Raw genomic sequence first — 16,375 nt, forward strand, 5'->3', positions numbered from 1 at the left:
CAAATCCACGCACTGGCCTCTAGCACCTCAGAGAGACTGAGGCTTGTCTTGGGGGCAAGGAACACTGCTGGCCACAGCCCTGAGTTTTCAGACACCCCCAGACTGGAAAACATCCTTTGGGGAGAGGGTGGAATGGGGACATGAATTTGCTTGTTGTGGTACCTATCAGTCTGCTAAGGACAGTGAAAATACAGTCTGTCATCCTTGACGTTTTAATTGAAAGAAAAGCTTACGTAGATTTGAGCCCTAAGCAGTATGTTTGTACAAGTGTATAAAGGGGAATAATCTGTCAAGTTAGAAAACTCCTAATACAGCAGGACTCAGGTTAGTAATTGAACAATCCAATGTGAGCTCACACATCCTACCTTGTTCTGAGCCTCAATAATTTTTAGTAGAAATACTTTACCTAGAGGCATACGGTTATTAAGAAGGAGGCCCGGCTCACTCAAAGTCTGGAATTATTAGCTCATGGCAACAAGCCTGCACTAGAGGAAAAGACTGTTGGCTCTTTGTTTTCACACCTTTACTGTTGTTTTTCCATTTTATTTTCAGACTCTAATTGATGTGTTGTTTGGGAAGGTTTTTGGTTTGTTTACTTTTTTTTTAAGGAAGAAAAGAGAATTTTGCATGGATGAGTGATTTCTCTTGTTAGCAATGGTGCAATATTTTATACTTGGTGGAGAGTCCAGGGAAGAGCTGACTATCAAAGGAAATGGACCATGGATTTATTTTAGCATACGAAATCAATAATGACTTAGTCATGGGAACTATCGAGGTGCGAGGAGGGAAGGTCTACATTGCAAGCTGAGGACAAATCCTGCTCCTGCTAATGACCCATGGGACCTTGGACAAATAGAATTGTATGAGGATTCAGTTCCCTCCCGAGTAAAATGGGAATAATATGACCCCCGTACCGCATGGCACTGCCGCAAGTCACGTGAAATGAGGTATCAAAGTGAAAGAGTTTTGAAAACATATGAAGCATTGCTCACGTGCAGTATAAAAAGTTGTATACAAGTATACCGTATTAAATAACAATAATTCTTATTTCTGTATACACAAAGGGAGACAATTAAGGCAATTATTTGGGTGCCACTCTTGCCTCAATGATAGAAATATTCTGGACAAATGATTATTTCTACAGGCCTAGCTACAGAAATAATTCCTCAGTATTGTCCTTTATTAATTTATTCATTGGCATCACTGGGATTTGAACTAAGGGTCAAACTGCTGCTCTTGGCAGGTGCTGTACCACTTCAGCCACACCTCTATCCCTTTGTGCTGTAAGCTATTTTTCAGGTAGGGTCTTTTACTTTTACTTTTTACAGCCTTGGACTGTGATTCTTCCACCAACGCCTCCTGGATAGATTGCATTACAGATTATGTATTACAATCCCAGACTTGTTTGTTAGGATGAGATCTTGCTAACTTTTTGCCTACCTGGGCCTTGAACTGCAGCCCTCCTAATCTCTGCCACTGGAGGACCTGGAATTACAGGCATGAGCCACCACACTCAGCTTTGTTTCTTTGTTTGTTTTCGCACTGTTGGGGATAGATACATGCTAGACAACTGCTCTGCCACTGAGCCACACCCCCAGCTCTGGTACTTTATATATATCATGATAACTAGGCATAGATCTTACATTTTTTTCTTTTCAATTTTTATAAGTTTAAAAGCCCAAGCAAGAAGTCTAGAAAGAATGGGGAAATAATTTATAGAATTTGTATAAAACAATAACCTCAAAATGATTAATCTCCAAACATAGAGGGATCACAAATAATCATTTTCCCTTCCAAGTATGCATTGCTAATTGGCCTGATTGCTGTCATTTGGAAACTATTACTATAATCCCAAGGGAGCCCAGAGCCCTGCACGCACTTAATTAATGAGGAAATACTTGATATTTAAAAAACTAGTGGATCTATACATGGTGTGGAAATAACTAACCTAATCAGAATTTTGGATTAAATGAAACATACCATTCTCCAACCATTGGGGTACAACTGGTAGTTTCTTTCCATCATTTAGCAAAGAATGAAACTCATTCTAAATTGAATCACTTTTGCATTTCCATCTGCATCAATATTGAGTTGTCTAATTGATTTCTTTTTTTTTTAAGAAAAAGAGCACATCAATAAGGAATGATGACCAAGATTAATTTGAATATGTCAGGTTAGAATCAGAGTGGAAATGTTCATAGCACCTCGTCCTTTGGGCCCAAGGCTGATATTGCAAAGCCATGCAGTACAGAGAAACATTTTCAGCTGCCTTTCCTGCAGCAGTCTTTGTTTGTTCCTAGGTATCTGTATGTTAGGCTTTCCCCCGGTGACAGATGTGTGGTAAAAGGCTATGTGCATGTCTGTGTGCACGTGCACTGGTTTATTACACACATCTATTTGGATGGATGGATTCAGGAGCGATAGGCAGGTGATTAGCTGCCCTTAATGAATCTTGCTCATTAGGAAACTAAGGAGTTCAAAATTTTAATCCTGGAATTAGAAGAACTATTAGTAAGCATTATATGTTTCCCTATGCAGCTATTTTCTTGACAATAAAGTTCCCAAATAAAATGTTAAAATGGAGAATATACAACAAACATTGTCTGCTGTCTAAGCCACATTCTGTACCTATATGACTCGTGTGCTCTACTTAGAGGCAGAGAGAGAGAGAGGGAGAGAGAGAGAGAGAGTTTGAGGCCAGGGTGAGTCACAGTCTCCTATAGAACCTTGGAGCATTTGGAACTGGCAGAGTCCTCAACTGTGAAGGCTGAAGGACTTGCACAGGCCTGCTGGTCCTTATTGTCAGGGGCACTCCAGAGGCCCCAAGGGCACATGTCAGGAAATACCTAGAGCTGGTACCAGTGGCTCACATCTGTAATCCTAGCTACTCAGGAAGCAGAGATCAGGAGGATTGTGGTTCGAAGCCAGCACAGGAAAATAGCTTGAGAGACCCTATCTTTAAAAAACCCATCACAAAAATAGGCTGGTGGAGTGGCTCAAGTGGCAAAAGTGCAAGTGTGAGGCCCTGAGTTCAAAGTCTAGAACCACCAAAAAAAAAGAAAAGAAGTGCCCTAGGACTTCATTGGCCTGTCTGAAAACACTCCTTTCATGGTTTTAGGCTGATTACACCAGTCTATGTAGGTATCTATCTACTCATACCCACATTCTATTAATAAAATGGTGTGCTTTGTGTATACAGACATAACCTCTGTGGAATGGGTTATATTCTTTTATGTTTTCACATGTACACCTTGCTAAGCATATAAATCTTGACTAATTCATGACTAATCCTTCTAGGATGTGTAGAACTGTGATAGATACATTTCCAAAAGAGCTCTTGGGCAAAAAGAGTGGAAAACTTAATATTCTTAGGAATTTTAATAGCAACGTGCAGGAAGAACATGTTGGCATTCTTTCCCCAATCCCCACTTGTCCATGAGTCACTCAGGGAGGGCAAAGGGACTCCACACAGGCAGCCTCTCCCCATGCTGCCGGCCAGGGCTCTGGACTGGGCTCTGTTCCCTGGAGCATGGGAAGGCCCAGGCTGACACAGGGCATCTGTGACTGACACCCTTCCTCTGTGCTTTACATGAGGGGGTCTGCTTTTTTTCTAATTTCCTTTAGAAAATGCAGTAATTCCAGAAGTGTGAGTTTCTAGTGTGACGTACTAGGATAAAGTTGTTTAACATGGAAGACTTCAGAGGTCCTGAGAGGTTTTTGTTTGTTTGTTTTGTTTTACTTGTTTGTTGGTAAGTCTTTAATTTAATAGCTTGACATTTATACAACTCCCAAGAGCAAAAGCATCAGGAGATTGAGAATTTAGCCGGGAAGGTCAATGGTTTGCCATTTTTTAATAAGCACAAATAATTCCCTTTTCCCCTCAGCTCTACATTCCCTGGCTCATTAAATTAATTTAAGGCCCTTAATTTTTTTTTTTTTTTTGGCAAGTTGCAGCAAAAGCTCAAACTATGTACTCCCACGAGGAATGCTTACCCGAGGCCTGTAGGTCAGACCCAAATCAGTTTCTTGTCAAACAGCCTCACACTTCTCATTATTATGAAATGAGAAATTGGTAATGGGGGGGAGGGGGTGGGTACTTGGCCTCCCCTTGAGACAGGTTGACTTCAGTGCTATGCCCAGTGATCTGGCTGCTTTGCTTTGTGTCCTGACTTTGGTTTTATCACTCACAGCGGAAAACTATGAAAAAATCAAAATGGTTTTCTGCCAGGAGTTCATGAGTGGAGCTTGCTCCGCAAATGCAGAGTAAAAATCTGCCTTGCAGGGCAAAGCCAGGTGGGCTTCCAGGCAGAAGTGTAGGAGGGTGTGCATTAAATAAATGTCACCACATCGCCATCTCTAAGACACTAGAGGCCAAGACACATGAAGCCTTTCCTCAGAAGTGGGGTTGTCCAAGATTTGCCTGCGTGATTCTACTGAACACGCAGTCAGATACCAGGAGTCAGGAAATGAAGTGGAATTTGCTGTATTAATGAGGAAGCAGCAGAGGAAACCAGGCATGTGTTTTATTTGTTATTATTTCCCTAATATCCTCAATTACATGGCTTTCCCATCAGTGGCTCTGACCTGCTGCACTGCGAGGCTGGCATTCCCTCTGGTCCTGACTCTGGGGAACAGGCACAGGGCATCAGGAATAATGATCGTCTCTTTCTTTGTCCCCAGGCCTGTCCCAGGCTCTCTATCTTCTCTGCTACATCTTCACAACAGACAGAGACAACCCACGCCGGCTTCCATGCCAGGGACCCTGCCTAACCCCACCATGCCGGGATCTTCTGCCGTCCTGATGCCAGTAAGCATTTCTGGGGACTTGCAGGTTGTGCTCATGGGCTTCTTCTCATGAGCTGAGGCTCATGAGGAAAGAGGAGAGGAGATGCTGAGATCTGAGCTGCCCACAAAGAAGGCAGCTAAGTCTGCATGGAATGCTGAGTTGGGTGCCAGTGAGGGCCCAGCGGCAGGTCGCCAGGTGTCTTCCTGTCTTTCCTGTCCTTTGGGGCTTTGCTGTGAGGAAGGGTTCCATCCATCTGCAGGTGACAAGTAAGTCTGCAACACCTAGGGAGTGGAATTTGTTCAGGGAGACCATGTTTTATAGTTACAGTGAGCCCTCTATAGCTGCGGTTCCATATCCACAACTCAACCAACTGTGAATTCAAAATAATTTTTAAAAAATTGCATCTGCATTGAACATGTACAGACTTCTTTTTCTTGTCATTATTCACTAAACCACACAGTATAACAACTACTGACATAACATTTGCATTCGTTGGGTATCATAAGTAAGCTGGAAATGATTTAAAGGATACAGGAGATGTGCATGAGTTGTATGCAAATATGATGCCATCCTATACAGAAAACGTGAACCTCCACAAATTTTGGAATCAGGGAGAGAAGGTGTTCTAGAACTAATCCCCGTGGGTTCCAAAGGATGGCTTCACTCCAAAGTCCCCTGATTGAGGTGTACACAGTGTCCTCAAATTGCCAGTAAATGGTCTAACCAGGACTCAGAGTAATGATTAAAATAATAACACTAATAATGACCATACACAATGTCTATTATTATGTATTTATGTGTATCGTGCTCTATAAATCATGCAAGCAGCATTTACTGAGTGCTTACATATACTGCTCAATACATGAAGCAGTCCAGTGAGGTGGGACTGTGACTGTTCCCACCTCATCTTTTGAGTGGAGACAGTGTGTCAAGCAACAAACTCGGGTGAGAAGCAGAGCAGCTGAGTTTTGGACCCAGGAATTCTGGTTCCAAAGCCCATTCTTTCAACTGCTAAGTGTCTACTGATGAGATAGACACTGTTATTACATTGATTTTACAGATAGGAAGCAGAGGCACAGAGCACTCAGACACTTGGCTAAGGTCACATAGCTAGAAAGTAAGTGACAGAGTCAGGATTTGAATCCAGATAGTCTGACTCCTGAGTCTCCACTTGTAATCATTGTATTATACTGTCCCCTCTGAAAAGGAAGGAGAATGTAGAGGATAGAACCAGAGTATTGCAGAGGAAATCCATGGGACCTCCTCCCTCTCCTTCTTTCTCATCCTCCCCAGCAGTGTGCTTTGGTGAACACAGCGGGTTGTTATCCACAGGGTCACAAGAGATTTCAAAAGCCCTAGTGGTGGTATAGCAATTCTGTTAATAAAAGTCTTCCACACTAGATTAACAATGACTTGCAGAGCGTTTTAACATTTCAAGGAACTGTTAAACTATTATGACATTTTGCCCTGGAGAGCAGACAGGTGAAGGGGGTTGTTTAATGTTGTACCATATAAGATGAAGGGTTGTGGCAGGCACCCTCATCTCACCTCACCCAGAGTACCTTAGACCATCCCCAGCTGAGTGAGCTGCTCATCTCTCTCGGGGCAAGCTGGGGAATGGAGAAGGACTCATGGACTGAGTGCAGACACGTGGAGCTGACCATCACAAATACTGGGTGATGCAGGTTAGAAAAGGTCCTTACACCTTGAGCTAGAGGAGGAACAGATCACCCCAATTGACATTCCCCTTGGCACTCTCTTTTGACCTGTTTAGATAAGGGAGAATAGTACCATCAGTGCCATTACCTCTGGGTTTCTCTAACTCAACTGAGCGCGTGCAGATTCCCACCATAACCAGCCTTCACTTAGACTCTAATCCCTCTTGTCTAAAATCAGCTTCCTTTCAGAACTTTAACGCATTGTCAAGAATAAAATATACAATGCTACTATCAAGGCCATTCCTTCTGTTTGGGTTAGTGGTGGATCATTCCCAGGGACAAAGGTTGACACGTAGGTTGAAAGGGTCCAGAGAACCTGGCACCACATTCTGCTTGATCTCATCACACAATTTACCATTGATGCTTCAGGATAGAAGCAAAGATTCAAGTGCATGGTCAGGAATCAGTGTAGACAAAAACTCAGGGACATGACCTTCACAAGAGTTCCAAATCTATATCCCCAATGTGTATACACCTGCTATGACAACGGGTGTCATTCTAGAGCACTGATTCTAGCTGGGGGTGATTGTGTCCCCCAAAGGAATGTTTGGTAACAGCTGGAGACACTGTTGGAGTGGAGTGAGGGAGTACTGATGTCTAGAAGGTAGAGGCCAGGGATGCTATTTAACACCCCACAATACACAAGACAGCCTCATGACACAGGGTTATCTGACCTGAAATGTCAATAGTGTTGAGTTAGAAAAGCCATGGTCTTGAGTGATGCTTGAGTGAAATTTAATATAAAATCTCTGAGGAGTATTCCAGAGTCCCATGCCCTGGAAATTCAGACCTTTTCTTCCCTAGTATCATGTCGCCATCTTCTGTGCTGTGACTTTGACATTTCAAGCATGGTCAAGGGTGACCTCTTCCCCTAGAGTCCATGGGCTTTAAAGTGGAAATTGTCCCTTGAGGTGAAGGTGAGATTCTTTTTTTTGGCACTGGGGATTATCCTTGGGGACCCTCTGCCTTTTGAGCCATGCCTTCACTCCTTTTGCTTTTGGTTGTTTTATCAGATATGGTCTAACTTTGCCAAGGCTGGCCTCAAACTGTGACCCTCCTACCTCTGCCTCCCAACTAGCTACGATTATGGGCATACAGGTGGGATTCCTAACTGCTTTGAATGCTACCAAATGATGTTTTTGTTCATTCCAGTCACCTTTATTGAGCACTCTCTATGTACCAAGGCCTGTGTTGAATACTGAGGATATAGGGAAGACTTCCCTAGGTTGTGATTTCTTATCTTGCAAGTAACATGCTTCAGTAATTTGGGAGCATGATTACACATTTGTCATTATTAAAGCTCAGCAACTTGTAAACAGTCTAGATCTTGCTTTATGGCACAGAGGGAATCCTTTATGTGGGTGTTTTTGTGTTGCTAGGGATGGAACCCAAGGCCTGAGCATGCTAGGCAAGCGCTCTACTACTGAGCTACATCCCCAGTCCTTGCCTGGGCCTTTTACCTGCAGTGCTAAGTGGTACTTGACATTCAGCAAAGCTGTTCCATCTCCTGGCCTATTAATTCTAGTCAGCTCATTAAAGTTGAGCTCATGGTGCAGAAAGGGCTTTGTAAGTGCAAATCACCAAACCCTGGTTTTGAAGAGGTGCTTACTAACACTATGTCTACGTGACAATAATCAGCAAGATGGAAAATGCAAAAATTTTTATAGAGAATCAGTCTGGTTGAAACCAGTATTTTGTGATTCACTGGGTAGAAACTGCTACAGACAAAAACTTTTCCAAAATATGGGGAGGATTGTTGACTCTGGACCCAGCAGTCACAAGCAAGCTGCTGTCACCTTTAGGTATAGCCAGTAGCTTGAGACAGTCTGGACTATCAGTCATCAAGACAAAACTCATTTAGGCTTTGATTTCCCTCCCAAAGAGGGTTCCCCATTGGAATCAGGGGTCAAATGCTATTCTACCTCTCCTACCTCTCAGTCTCTTGGAGTAGGAGTTAAAAGTAATATGCATTTTAATGAAAATTTTGAATTCTTCATGACTTAACAATTAGAGTACGTGAATGTACTTAATGTATTGAATTTAATGTACTTAATGGCACTTATAACTGGATAAAATGATAAATTTTATGTTAAGTATATTTTACCATAATTTAAAAGTGATTTGAAAAATAGAGTACCGAGGCTGCTTGGAGGTTTAGGGGGTATATGGGAGTGAACATTTTATTTTACTGAATTGTTAAGGCCTCAGAATTTTGCTGAAGTGCTCTGGAATGCATAGAAAATTCACCTTCTTTGGCACCTCTTGAAATAGTTTTCCATACCCACACCCTGCCAGATAATGGAGTAGCTAATTCAGGCTTAGGTGTCCAGTTTTCAGGAGAAAGCTTATAGCTAGTACCTCTAGAGATCCACAGACTAACATCATAATCATACCTCCATCATGGGAGGGAGATATGAAAAAGGAATCACAGTCATACGCAGTCATAGCATCTCAACAACGGAGGATTCAAGGTCATTTAGCCCAAGGATCACTCTTAAGTTTCCCTTCTGTTGGTGAGATTTCCATTCTCCACGTATTGAACCTCCACTGACAAGAAACTACCCATATTTTCCAAGACCATCTACCTAGGCTAAGTAGAGCAAACATCTGTTTTCCCCAATCCCCAACCATTGTGCTGATTTTCATTCTTAGGCAAATGGAAACACATTTGCCTTGAAGCATCTATTTTCCCCTAAAGAAAGTCTCGTTATTTTCTACATGTTCATACTAAGTGCACTTGTGTTAGCTCATTCTATGAAAAGTTAGAGTTCCACTAAACAGAAAATATTACCAGATACATCCTTCCTGGGCTGAAATAGAAAATGCATTGCATGAGTTAAACATCCCCAATCTGAAGGTTCAACACTGAAAATTTTTGAGGGTCAATGTGATGCCACAGGTGAAAAATTCCAGCCTGACATCACGTGATTAGTGGCAGTCAAATGGGAGAGCACTAAAAATACTGCATGACTATTCACAATAGCCAAGTTATGGAAACAGCCAAGATGCCCCACCACTGATGAATGGATTAAGAAAATGTGGTATCTATACACAATGGAATTTTATGCAGCCACGAAGAAGAACGAAATGTTATCATTCACTGGTAAATGGATGGAATTGGAGAACATCATTCTGAGTGAGGTTAACCTGGCCCAAAAGACCAAAAATTGTATGTTCTCCCTCATATGTGGACATTAGATCAAGGGCAAACACAACAATGGGATTGGACTATGAGCACATGATAAAAGCGAGAGCTCACAAGGAAGGGGTGAGGATAGGTAAGACACCTAAAAAATTAGCTAGCATTTGTTGCCCTTAATGCAGAGAAACTAAAGCAGATACCTTAAAAGCAACTGAGGCCAATAGGAAAAGGGGAACAGGAACTAGAGAAAAGGTGAGATCAAAAAGAATTAACCTAGAAGGTAACACCCACGCACAGGAAATCAATGTGAGTCAATGCCCTGTATAGCTATCCTTATCTCAACCAGCAAAAACCCTTGTTCCTTCCTATTATTGCTTGTACTCTCTCTACAACAAAATTAGAAATAAGGGCAAAATAGTTTCTGCTGGGTATTGAGGGGGTTGGGGGGAGAGGGAGGGGGCGGAGTGGTGGTAAGGGAGGAGGTGGTGGCAGGGGGGAGACATGAACCAAGCCTTGTATGCACATATGAATAATAATAAAAAAAATACTGCATGAAATTATCTCCAGGCTATGCATGTATGAAATATAAATGAGTTTTGTACTTAGACTTGGGTCCCAACTCCAGGATATCTCTTTATGTACTTGTAAATGCTCTAAAGTCCAAAAATGTCTGACATCCACCATGCTTAGGAGAGCATGTTGGATGAGGGACACTCATCCTGTAAATCCTGCTGCATAGGAACACCCTGAAGAGAGATGTGGCAGAACTCATTTAGGGAATGTGAATGATGCCAGCTCTAGAAGGATGGCAGGCCAGCAGAAGGATAGTGTAGGAGTAGTTGTTTGTGTGATCAAAAACTCTCAGGAAAGGCCTATCCTTGCTGTGAAGCTGAGACTGTGGCTGGGTAGACCCTTGGCTGGTTATGAGAGAGAGGAAGCTGACTTGGTGGCTCACGCCAATAATCCTGGCAAGTTTGAAGCCAGGCTAGACAATATTAATGAAACCCTATCTCAGAATGCAAACAAAAAAATAGGGAGTATGGCTCAAGTGGTACTAGAGGCCCTGGGTTCAATTTCTAGTATTAGAGAGAAAGAAAGAGAAAGAGAGAGAGAGAGTGAGAGAGAGACCCACCTGGATCATTTTGACTGTGATATTGAGCTGGAATGACAGAAAGACCCACCATATTAGACAGTGACTTTTAAAATTAATTTTGTTCATTTTTTTCTTATTGCTAAAAGATTAATGTTTATTATAAAAATTTAGGGCAAAAAAATCCTAAAATAACCTGTTGGTATATTGTGTGTGTGTGTATTTAAATTTTTAGGCACATGCTATTCCTTATGGGCATTAAAATCAGCATGATTAGTGTGAGTTGGAGTGTGTGCAAAAATGGAAATGTTCGGTAATTGTGTGGGAAATGATCTTCCATGACCATGTAGCTCTCTGGCACGGGGAATCTTCCATGAACACACAGCTTTGGATGATTCTTTGGTGTGCTTGGGTTCAAGACTCAGGACTAGGATTCAAGTCTTAGCACATTGCTTACCCTACAGCAACCCCCAGCTTTCTTCAGATAAATGCTAAACAATCCATTTGAAAGAGAAGTGCAGCTTTGTCTATGGCCTTGCCCACCTTGCCTTTCCCACACTTCTAATTCTATTGCTTTCCTTCCTCTTAGATGGAGAGGCAAATGTCAGTGAACTCCAGCATCATGGGGATGCAAGGTCCAAATCTCAGTAACCCCTGTGCTTCTCCTCAAGTCCAGCCGATGCACTCAGAAGCCAAAATGGTAAATACCAACTCCAAGCATCCTTTCATGATTTCATGAGTTTTTCTTCCGACTTCTGCTCTGACACTAGAATGTGAGTTAAGCCAGGTAGAGAACTCCGTCTTTGTCTTGGTGAATAGGTTTTTCTCTGGAAAAGCAGTTCCAGAGATATTTGTTACAGACTCTTGGCACTGATAATCATGTCCCAAGCATTGGACTGTCATGTGGTATTGATGAAAGGGATCTTTCGTTGTTTGGAGGGATCCAGAGCAGTTGGGGTGGGAGATGCCCAAGTATGTATATGTTTGTTCATAATGTGAAATAACAAAACCATTCCAGGTAGCTTCAGTGTCAATGCCACTCTTCTGATCCCAATTTTATTAAAACAGATCTTTAATTAAGCACAAACTCTTAAGGAAATACTTTGCATTTTTTTTGTTATAGTTGTCAAATATGACATTGATTTGAAAGGATGAGAGCTTTATTTTCTTTGCAACCTGAACTGAAAGGCATGGCTTCAGATGACAACCTTCAGTGACTTTTAACCTATAATGTGTGTGCCATCAGATTGGTCTTTTCAATCTCAGTGACAGATATGCACATCTATTTTCTACTATGTAATAGTAAAAGCAATGCATGGTTAGTTTTGTGACAGAAAGGGAACTTACTGGTACAATTTAGCAGTTTTTTTGAAGTTGATCATTCAGTTTTTGTAGAGTTAAATTTGGGTGCCACAATTAATAAGGTATCAGATGACTGTAAAATTCACTACAGCCAGTTTTTTCATATCTGGTACTGGATGAAGATGGTGCTCTAGCAGTTGGAAATTTATATGGTCCATTGTGGCAGTGTTAGGAACTGTGCGTAATGGTTGGTGTGAAGAAGCTATTCCCACACGGGGTTGGAGTCAGACCCAGTGACTTCCTTTTCAATGTCATCAAGAGGTGGTTTTTTTTTTTTTTTTTTTTTTGATGCCTGCTTTGGTCACTTTCTCTTGGAAACTTCAGTCACTTGACATGCAGCTTCTTGACCAAAGATTCAACTGGATTCCCAGTGTTGGCCACCTTGAGCAAATGAAATCTGTGGTCAAGAGCGCTCTCTTTGCAGTTCCACAGCCCCGGTGATGTGCCAGATGGCACAGGCATCTACAGCAAAGCTTGTTAAATCTTTTTGGAATCGGCAAATATTTTTTCAACTCAAACCCTGCTAAGCCAAACCAAATACTTGTTGGCAGAATAAAGTTCAAACTGGCATCTGTTCTGGAGACTAAAGTAATGTCATTTACTTTCCTTTTTTTTTTTAAGAAAATAAAAAATGAACTTGGAAGATACTTAAGAAAAAACAAAATAAAGTTCTTCATAGGCTTATGAATAAGAGTAGGGTTGAGGCTGTGACCTTACGCCCCCATCCAGATGACTCCTGATTCTTCTTATTTGCTTTGGGATCTGTGTCCCTCAGTGTCCCTTCTTAGGGACCTTCCAGACTATTTTTTGAGATTCTAAAACACAATTCCAAACCATATTTTTCTGCCAATTGATTTTCACTGGATTTTATGCCACCACTTGACTTCTCTTCTTGCTGGCAAAAAAGGAAAATGCTTCCAAAGGTAGTACAGGTTTATAATTATTTATGGGTATGAAATAAATCATGTAATATGGCAAATTAGTAGTGAATAATGTTAGCTGGAAACAAAAGGGACTCGGTCTGTACTTATAAAAATAGTGTTACCCCACAAATGTTTGCTGAGTTCAATTCACTGAGCAAGCACACCACTCTGCTGATTCATGCTCTAAGTGAATAAATATTTCCAGGCCCATGATGTCTGGGCTAATTAACTCGATCACGGAGTTGGGGCTCAGGGAGCACAGCCACTTTTTCTGCTCCCAGCCCCCACCTCTACTACCCATAACCCAAAGGGAGAAAATAATAGACCTGGCCACTTATGTTTAGAATAGCATTTACTTAGTAGCTTGGAAAAATGTGAAGTAAGTGAATTTTAGAAGTCACTCAGCATCTGTGTTTGTAGTCTACTTGCTTTGTATCACTGGAGAAACTGGTTATTGCCATCTATTAACCATACAGTATTTTCTAGCAGCTTTTGGGCTGTTCAGATGAAAAGCTTTTATGAAGCACAAAGTAGTGAAGGGAAAAAAAATCTTCCATGATTTTAATGTCAGCCAGAGCCTTCCCAGGTTTCTCAGAACTATGGGCTTTGTTGTTCTATGCCTAATTTTCTTCCTGTGTAAGACTGGAATGGATTCCAGATTTCAAGTGAGACTCTTGTTTCACTGTTTTCAAGGACTTTTCCTAAGGTCACACATGGGCTATTGTGATGAATGTACTCAGCAGGCTGTGTTCTCAGAGCACAGAAGTAACCAGAGAGCTACAAGGGAGGGAGGTGTTACCCACACCACAACACTGCAGCCTGACTCTCCTGGGGACAGTGTGTCAGAGTGTTCATTTCAAACTCCCTACTGGTCCCTGATAAAAGCCATCTCCTGAATCTCTGGTGAAACTTGGAGGTCTTGGAGGCAGACAACAGTTTGAGACAGGATTGCTTTCAATGTACAACAATGTCAGAGGTGCTCTGACCAGGAATTTCCCATTAGAATGCATCTGTTTTCCTTGCCCAACATTGGTCATTTTGTTGCAGGTGAGAGCAAAATGAGTATCCTTAACAAACTCTCAAGTGCATTTATCCTAAATCAAGAAGCACACATGCTAATCTTTTGATTTAATGGGCATTAGTATCTATGTACTGTCCAAGTTACCTTTATCACAATTCTGACTGATTTTAATTTACTTTTATGGATTTTTCTTATTCTGAAGAATTAAGTCAATGGACACCTGGTTTCACACTTGTACAAGTGCACACTTATTTCAGAGCAGACACAAATTACTAAGAGCCTTCCAGCTTTCTGACCTTCCAAACTGACAGGCTCTTCTTTCAGATTCTTGACATCTGGGTGTCTTAGGTGGAAGTGGGGTCTCCTAGAAAGAAATCCAAAGGATACCTGGTAGACATTTTTAAAATTCAGAGGGGAAAGGGAAGGAAGGAGGGGGATGAGAGAAATGAGAACAGGGAAGAAGAAGGAGACAGAGAGGGTAGGGGAAGTGTAGACCACCCCAGAATATGGTCTCTGCAGTGTACAAGTGGCTCTGAAGTGTTGTGGTCATGATGTTCTCAGAGTTGTATAGATTGTGTTTATTTATTTTAGTGGGAGTTGAACCAATTCTGCCTAGCTTTGCAAAAAGTTTTTGTTTTAAAGAAATCAGTAATAAGTTTGGAAGCTGAATAAGCAGTAGAGGACTGGGAGAATTTGTCCATACACCTGTCTTGTGTCTCACTATTAATGAGGCAACTGGTATAATATGGAAACTGATTGACATGGAAGATGGTGCATGAACAGCTATTCTCAGGGGTTTTGGCTGCTCTGCCAAATACTCGCTTCAGTTTGGACAGGGTTAGTGAAGGCTAGGGAGGATTGACACTGAGAAGAAGGAGTGGATGGTTGTGATCTGATTTTGTCCTCAGACAGCACCATGAAAAAAACACTGTCCTCACTTTACAGCTGAAGGTTGAGAGGTTTAAAACCTGGCTTAATGATGTATCTCTTAGCAAAGGCTAAATTCTCAGGTTCCAGTGACACAGCTTTTGGATTACAATATTGACTCTTGTCAGTAACTATCAGACTAAATCAAATTCTTTTTAGCTTATTTATATTTATATACAAATGGAGGACAAGAATATTTTTAGACCTCCAGACAACGTAGAAAAGATGTGGAGGAGTTGGATGTTTTGAGCTTCCCCTTTGGTTTACCCAGAGCTCAATGGTCCAGCTCTGTGACCTTCTCTCCCCAAAATATTTTGTCTTGACTTTTCTTATCTTACACATATAGCCCTCATTTATTGATTGGTTCCTTGAAGAGAATCCTTACATCATGTAGGCTCCTTGAACTTGAAAGGCCCCATGAACAAGAACTGAATGCAACTAAGTTCTGTTGAGTTGAACTGAATAATGAGAAGGAACCAAGGAGAGATAGTGGGATGGAATGGGTCTGGTGTGAAGGGAGGGCTGAAGTGGAGAAGAAAACTAGACAAATTCTAAGCTAAGTGATCATCCCATAAAGAGTAGCTAACTGCATTTGATTTCTTTGAAAGATATCTAGGTATCTATGAGTAAAGTCCATCACATTTTTTTCCTTCAGAGAAAAGCAATGTGCCTGTTCCTTAGAGAACAGAAATTGAAATATCACAGCCCTCCTTGGAATTGGGAGCAATCAGTACCCAGAACTGTTCCTTCTACTGTGTTGAACTAGTTATACCATGTATTGGTATTTTTGTAATTGACCCCTCCTCTATCCTTAGACTTTGAGCTAATTGAATAAATGCATAAATATATGCATTAACGAATGACTGAAAGAAACCAAAGCACTGAAGATCAGAGACTTTTAGAGATGGGCGCTACTAAGAGAAGGCCCTGTCTGAGCATCTCTTTTCACAGGGGGACACCAGACCCAGAGGCTAAGGGAGATGAAGCAATTATTTAAACACAAAGCTGGGCCCCAAACTTGGGCCTTCATTCTTCTGTCCTGATTTTTTTTTTTTGTCAGTTGGACTGATAAATTACAAACAGTGCTTCAGTTGGCTTGTGGCTTCCTTCTCACAGACTGGCAGACAAGAAGTAGGGTAGTATAGTGAGCAATCCGTGGTTAAATATCCACTTTGTTTTGAATGTCAACCTGGGTGTGTTTGTGTTTGCCTTTTCCCTCCCTAATTATCAAGCTGGATGACTGTTTGCCTACGGTGCCCCTCGGCCACCCAGTGTCCAACAGATAAATCACAGAGAAGCCTAGCTCTGTATGGAGCTGCCTGCAAAGTTCATACTCATGAAAAGAGAGTCTCCAGGTAACATCTCTCTGACCCTCTTCAGAAATGCAGTTCCTCGATTTGCCTGGT

The 16,375-nt window shown here is 41.6% G+C and overlaps 1 protein-coding gene across 5 annotated transcripts in view; it reads left to right on the forward strand.

Annotated features, from left to right (window-relative positions):
• The window catches only part of Creb5 (cAMP responsive element binding protein 5), a 403,062-nt gene that overhangs the window by 289,364 nt on the left and 97,323 nt on the right, over positions 1 to 16,375 (forward strand). For all 5 annotated transcript variants that reach the window (XM_074065197.1, XM_074065198.1, XM_074065196.1 and 2 more), the window contains 2 exons: positions 4,681 to 4,807; positions 11,326 to 11,436. In XM_074065197.1, coding sequence (XP_073921298.1) covers positions 4,681 to 4,807; positions 11,326 to 11,436 — 238 coding nt within the window. The remainder of the gene's footprint in view (positions 1 to 4,680; positions 4,808 to 11,325; positions 11,437 to 16,375) is intronic.

This window comes from Castor canadensis, chromosome 2, assembly GCF_047511655.1.
Source record: "Castor canadensis chromosome 2, mCasCan1.hap1v2, whole genome shotgun sequence".
NCBI lineage: Eukaryota > Metazoa > Chordata > Mammalia > Rodentia > Castoridae > Castor > Castor canadensis.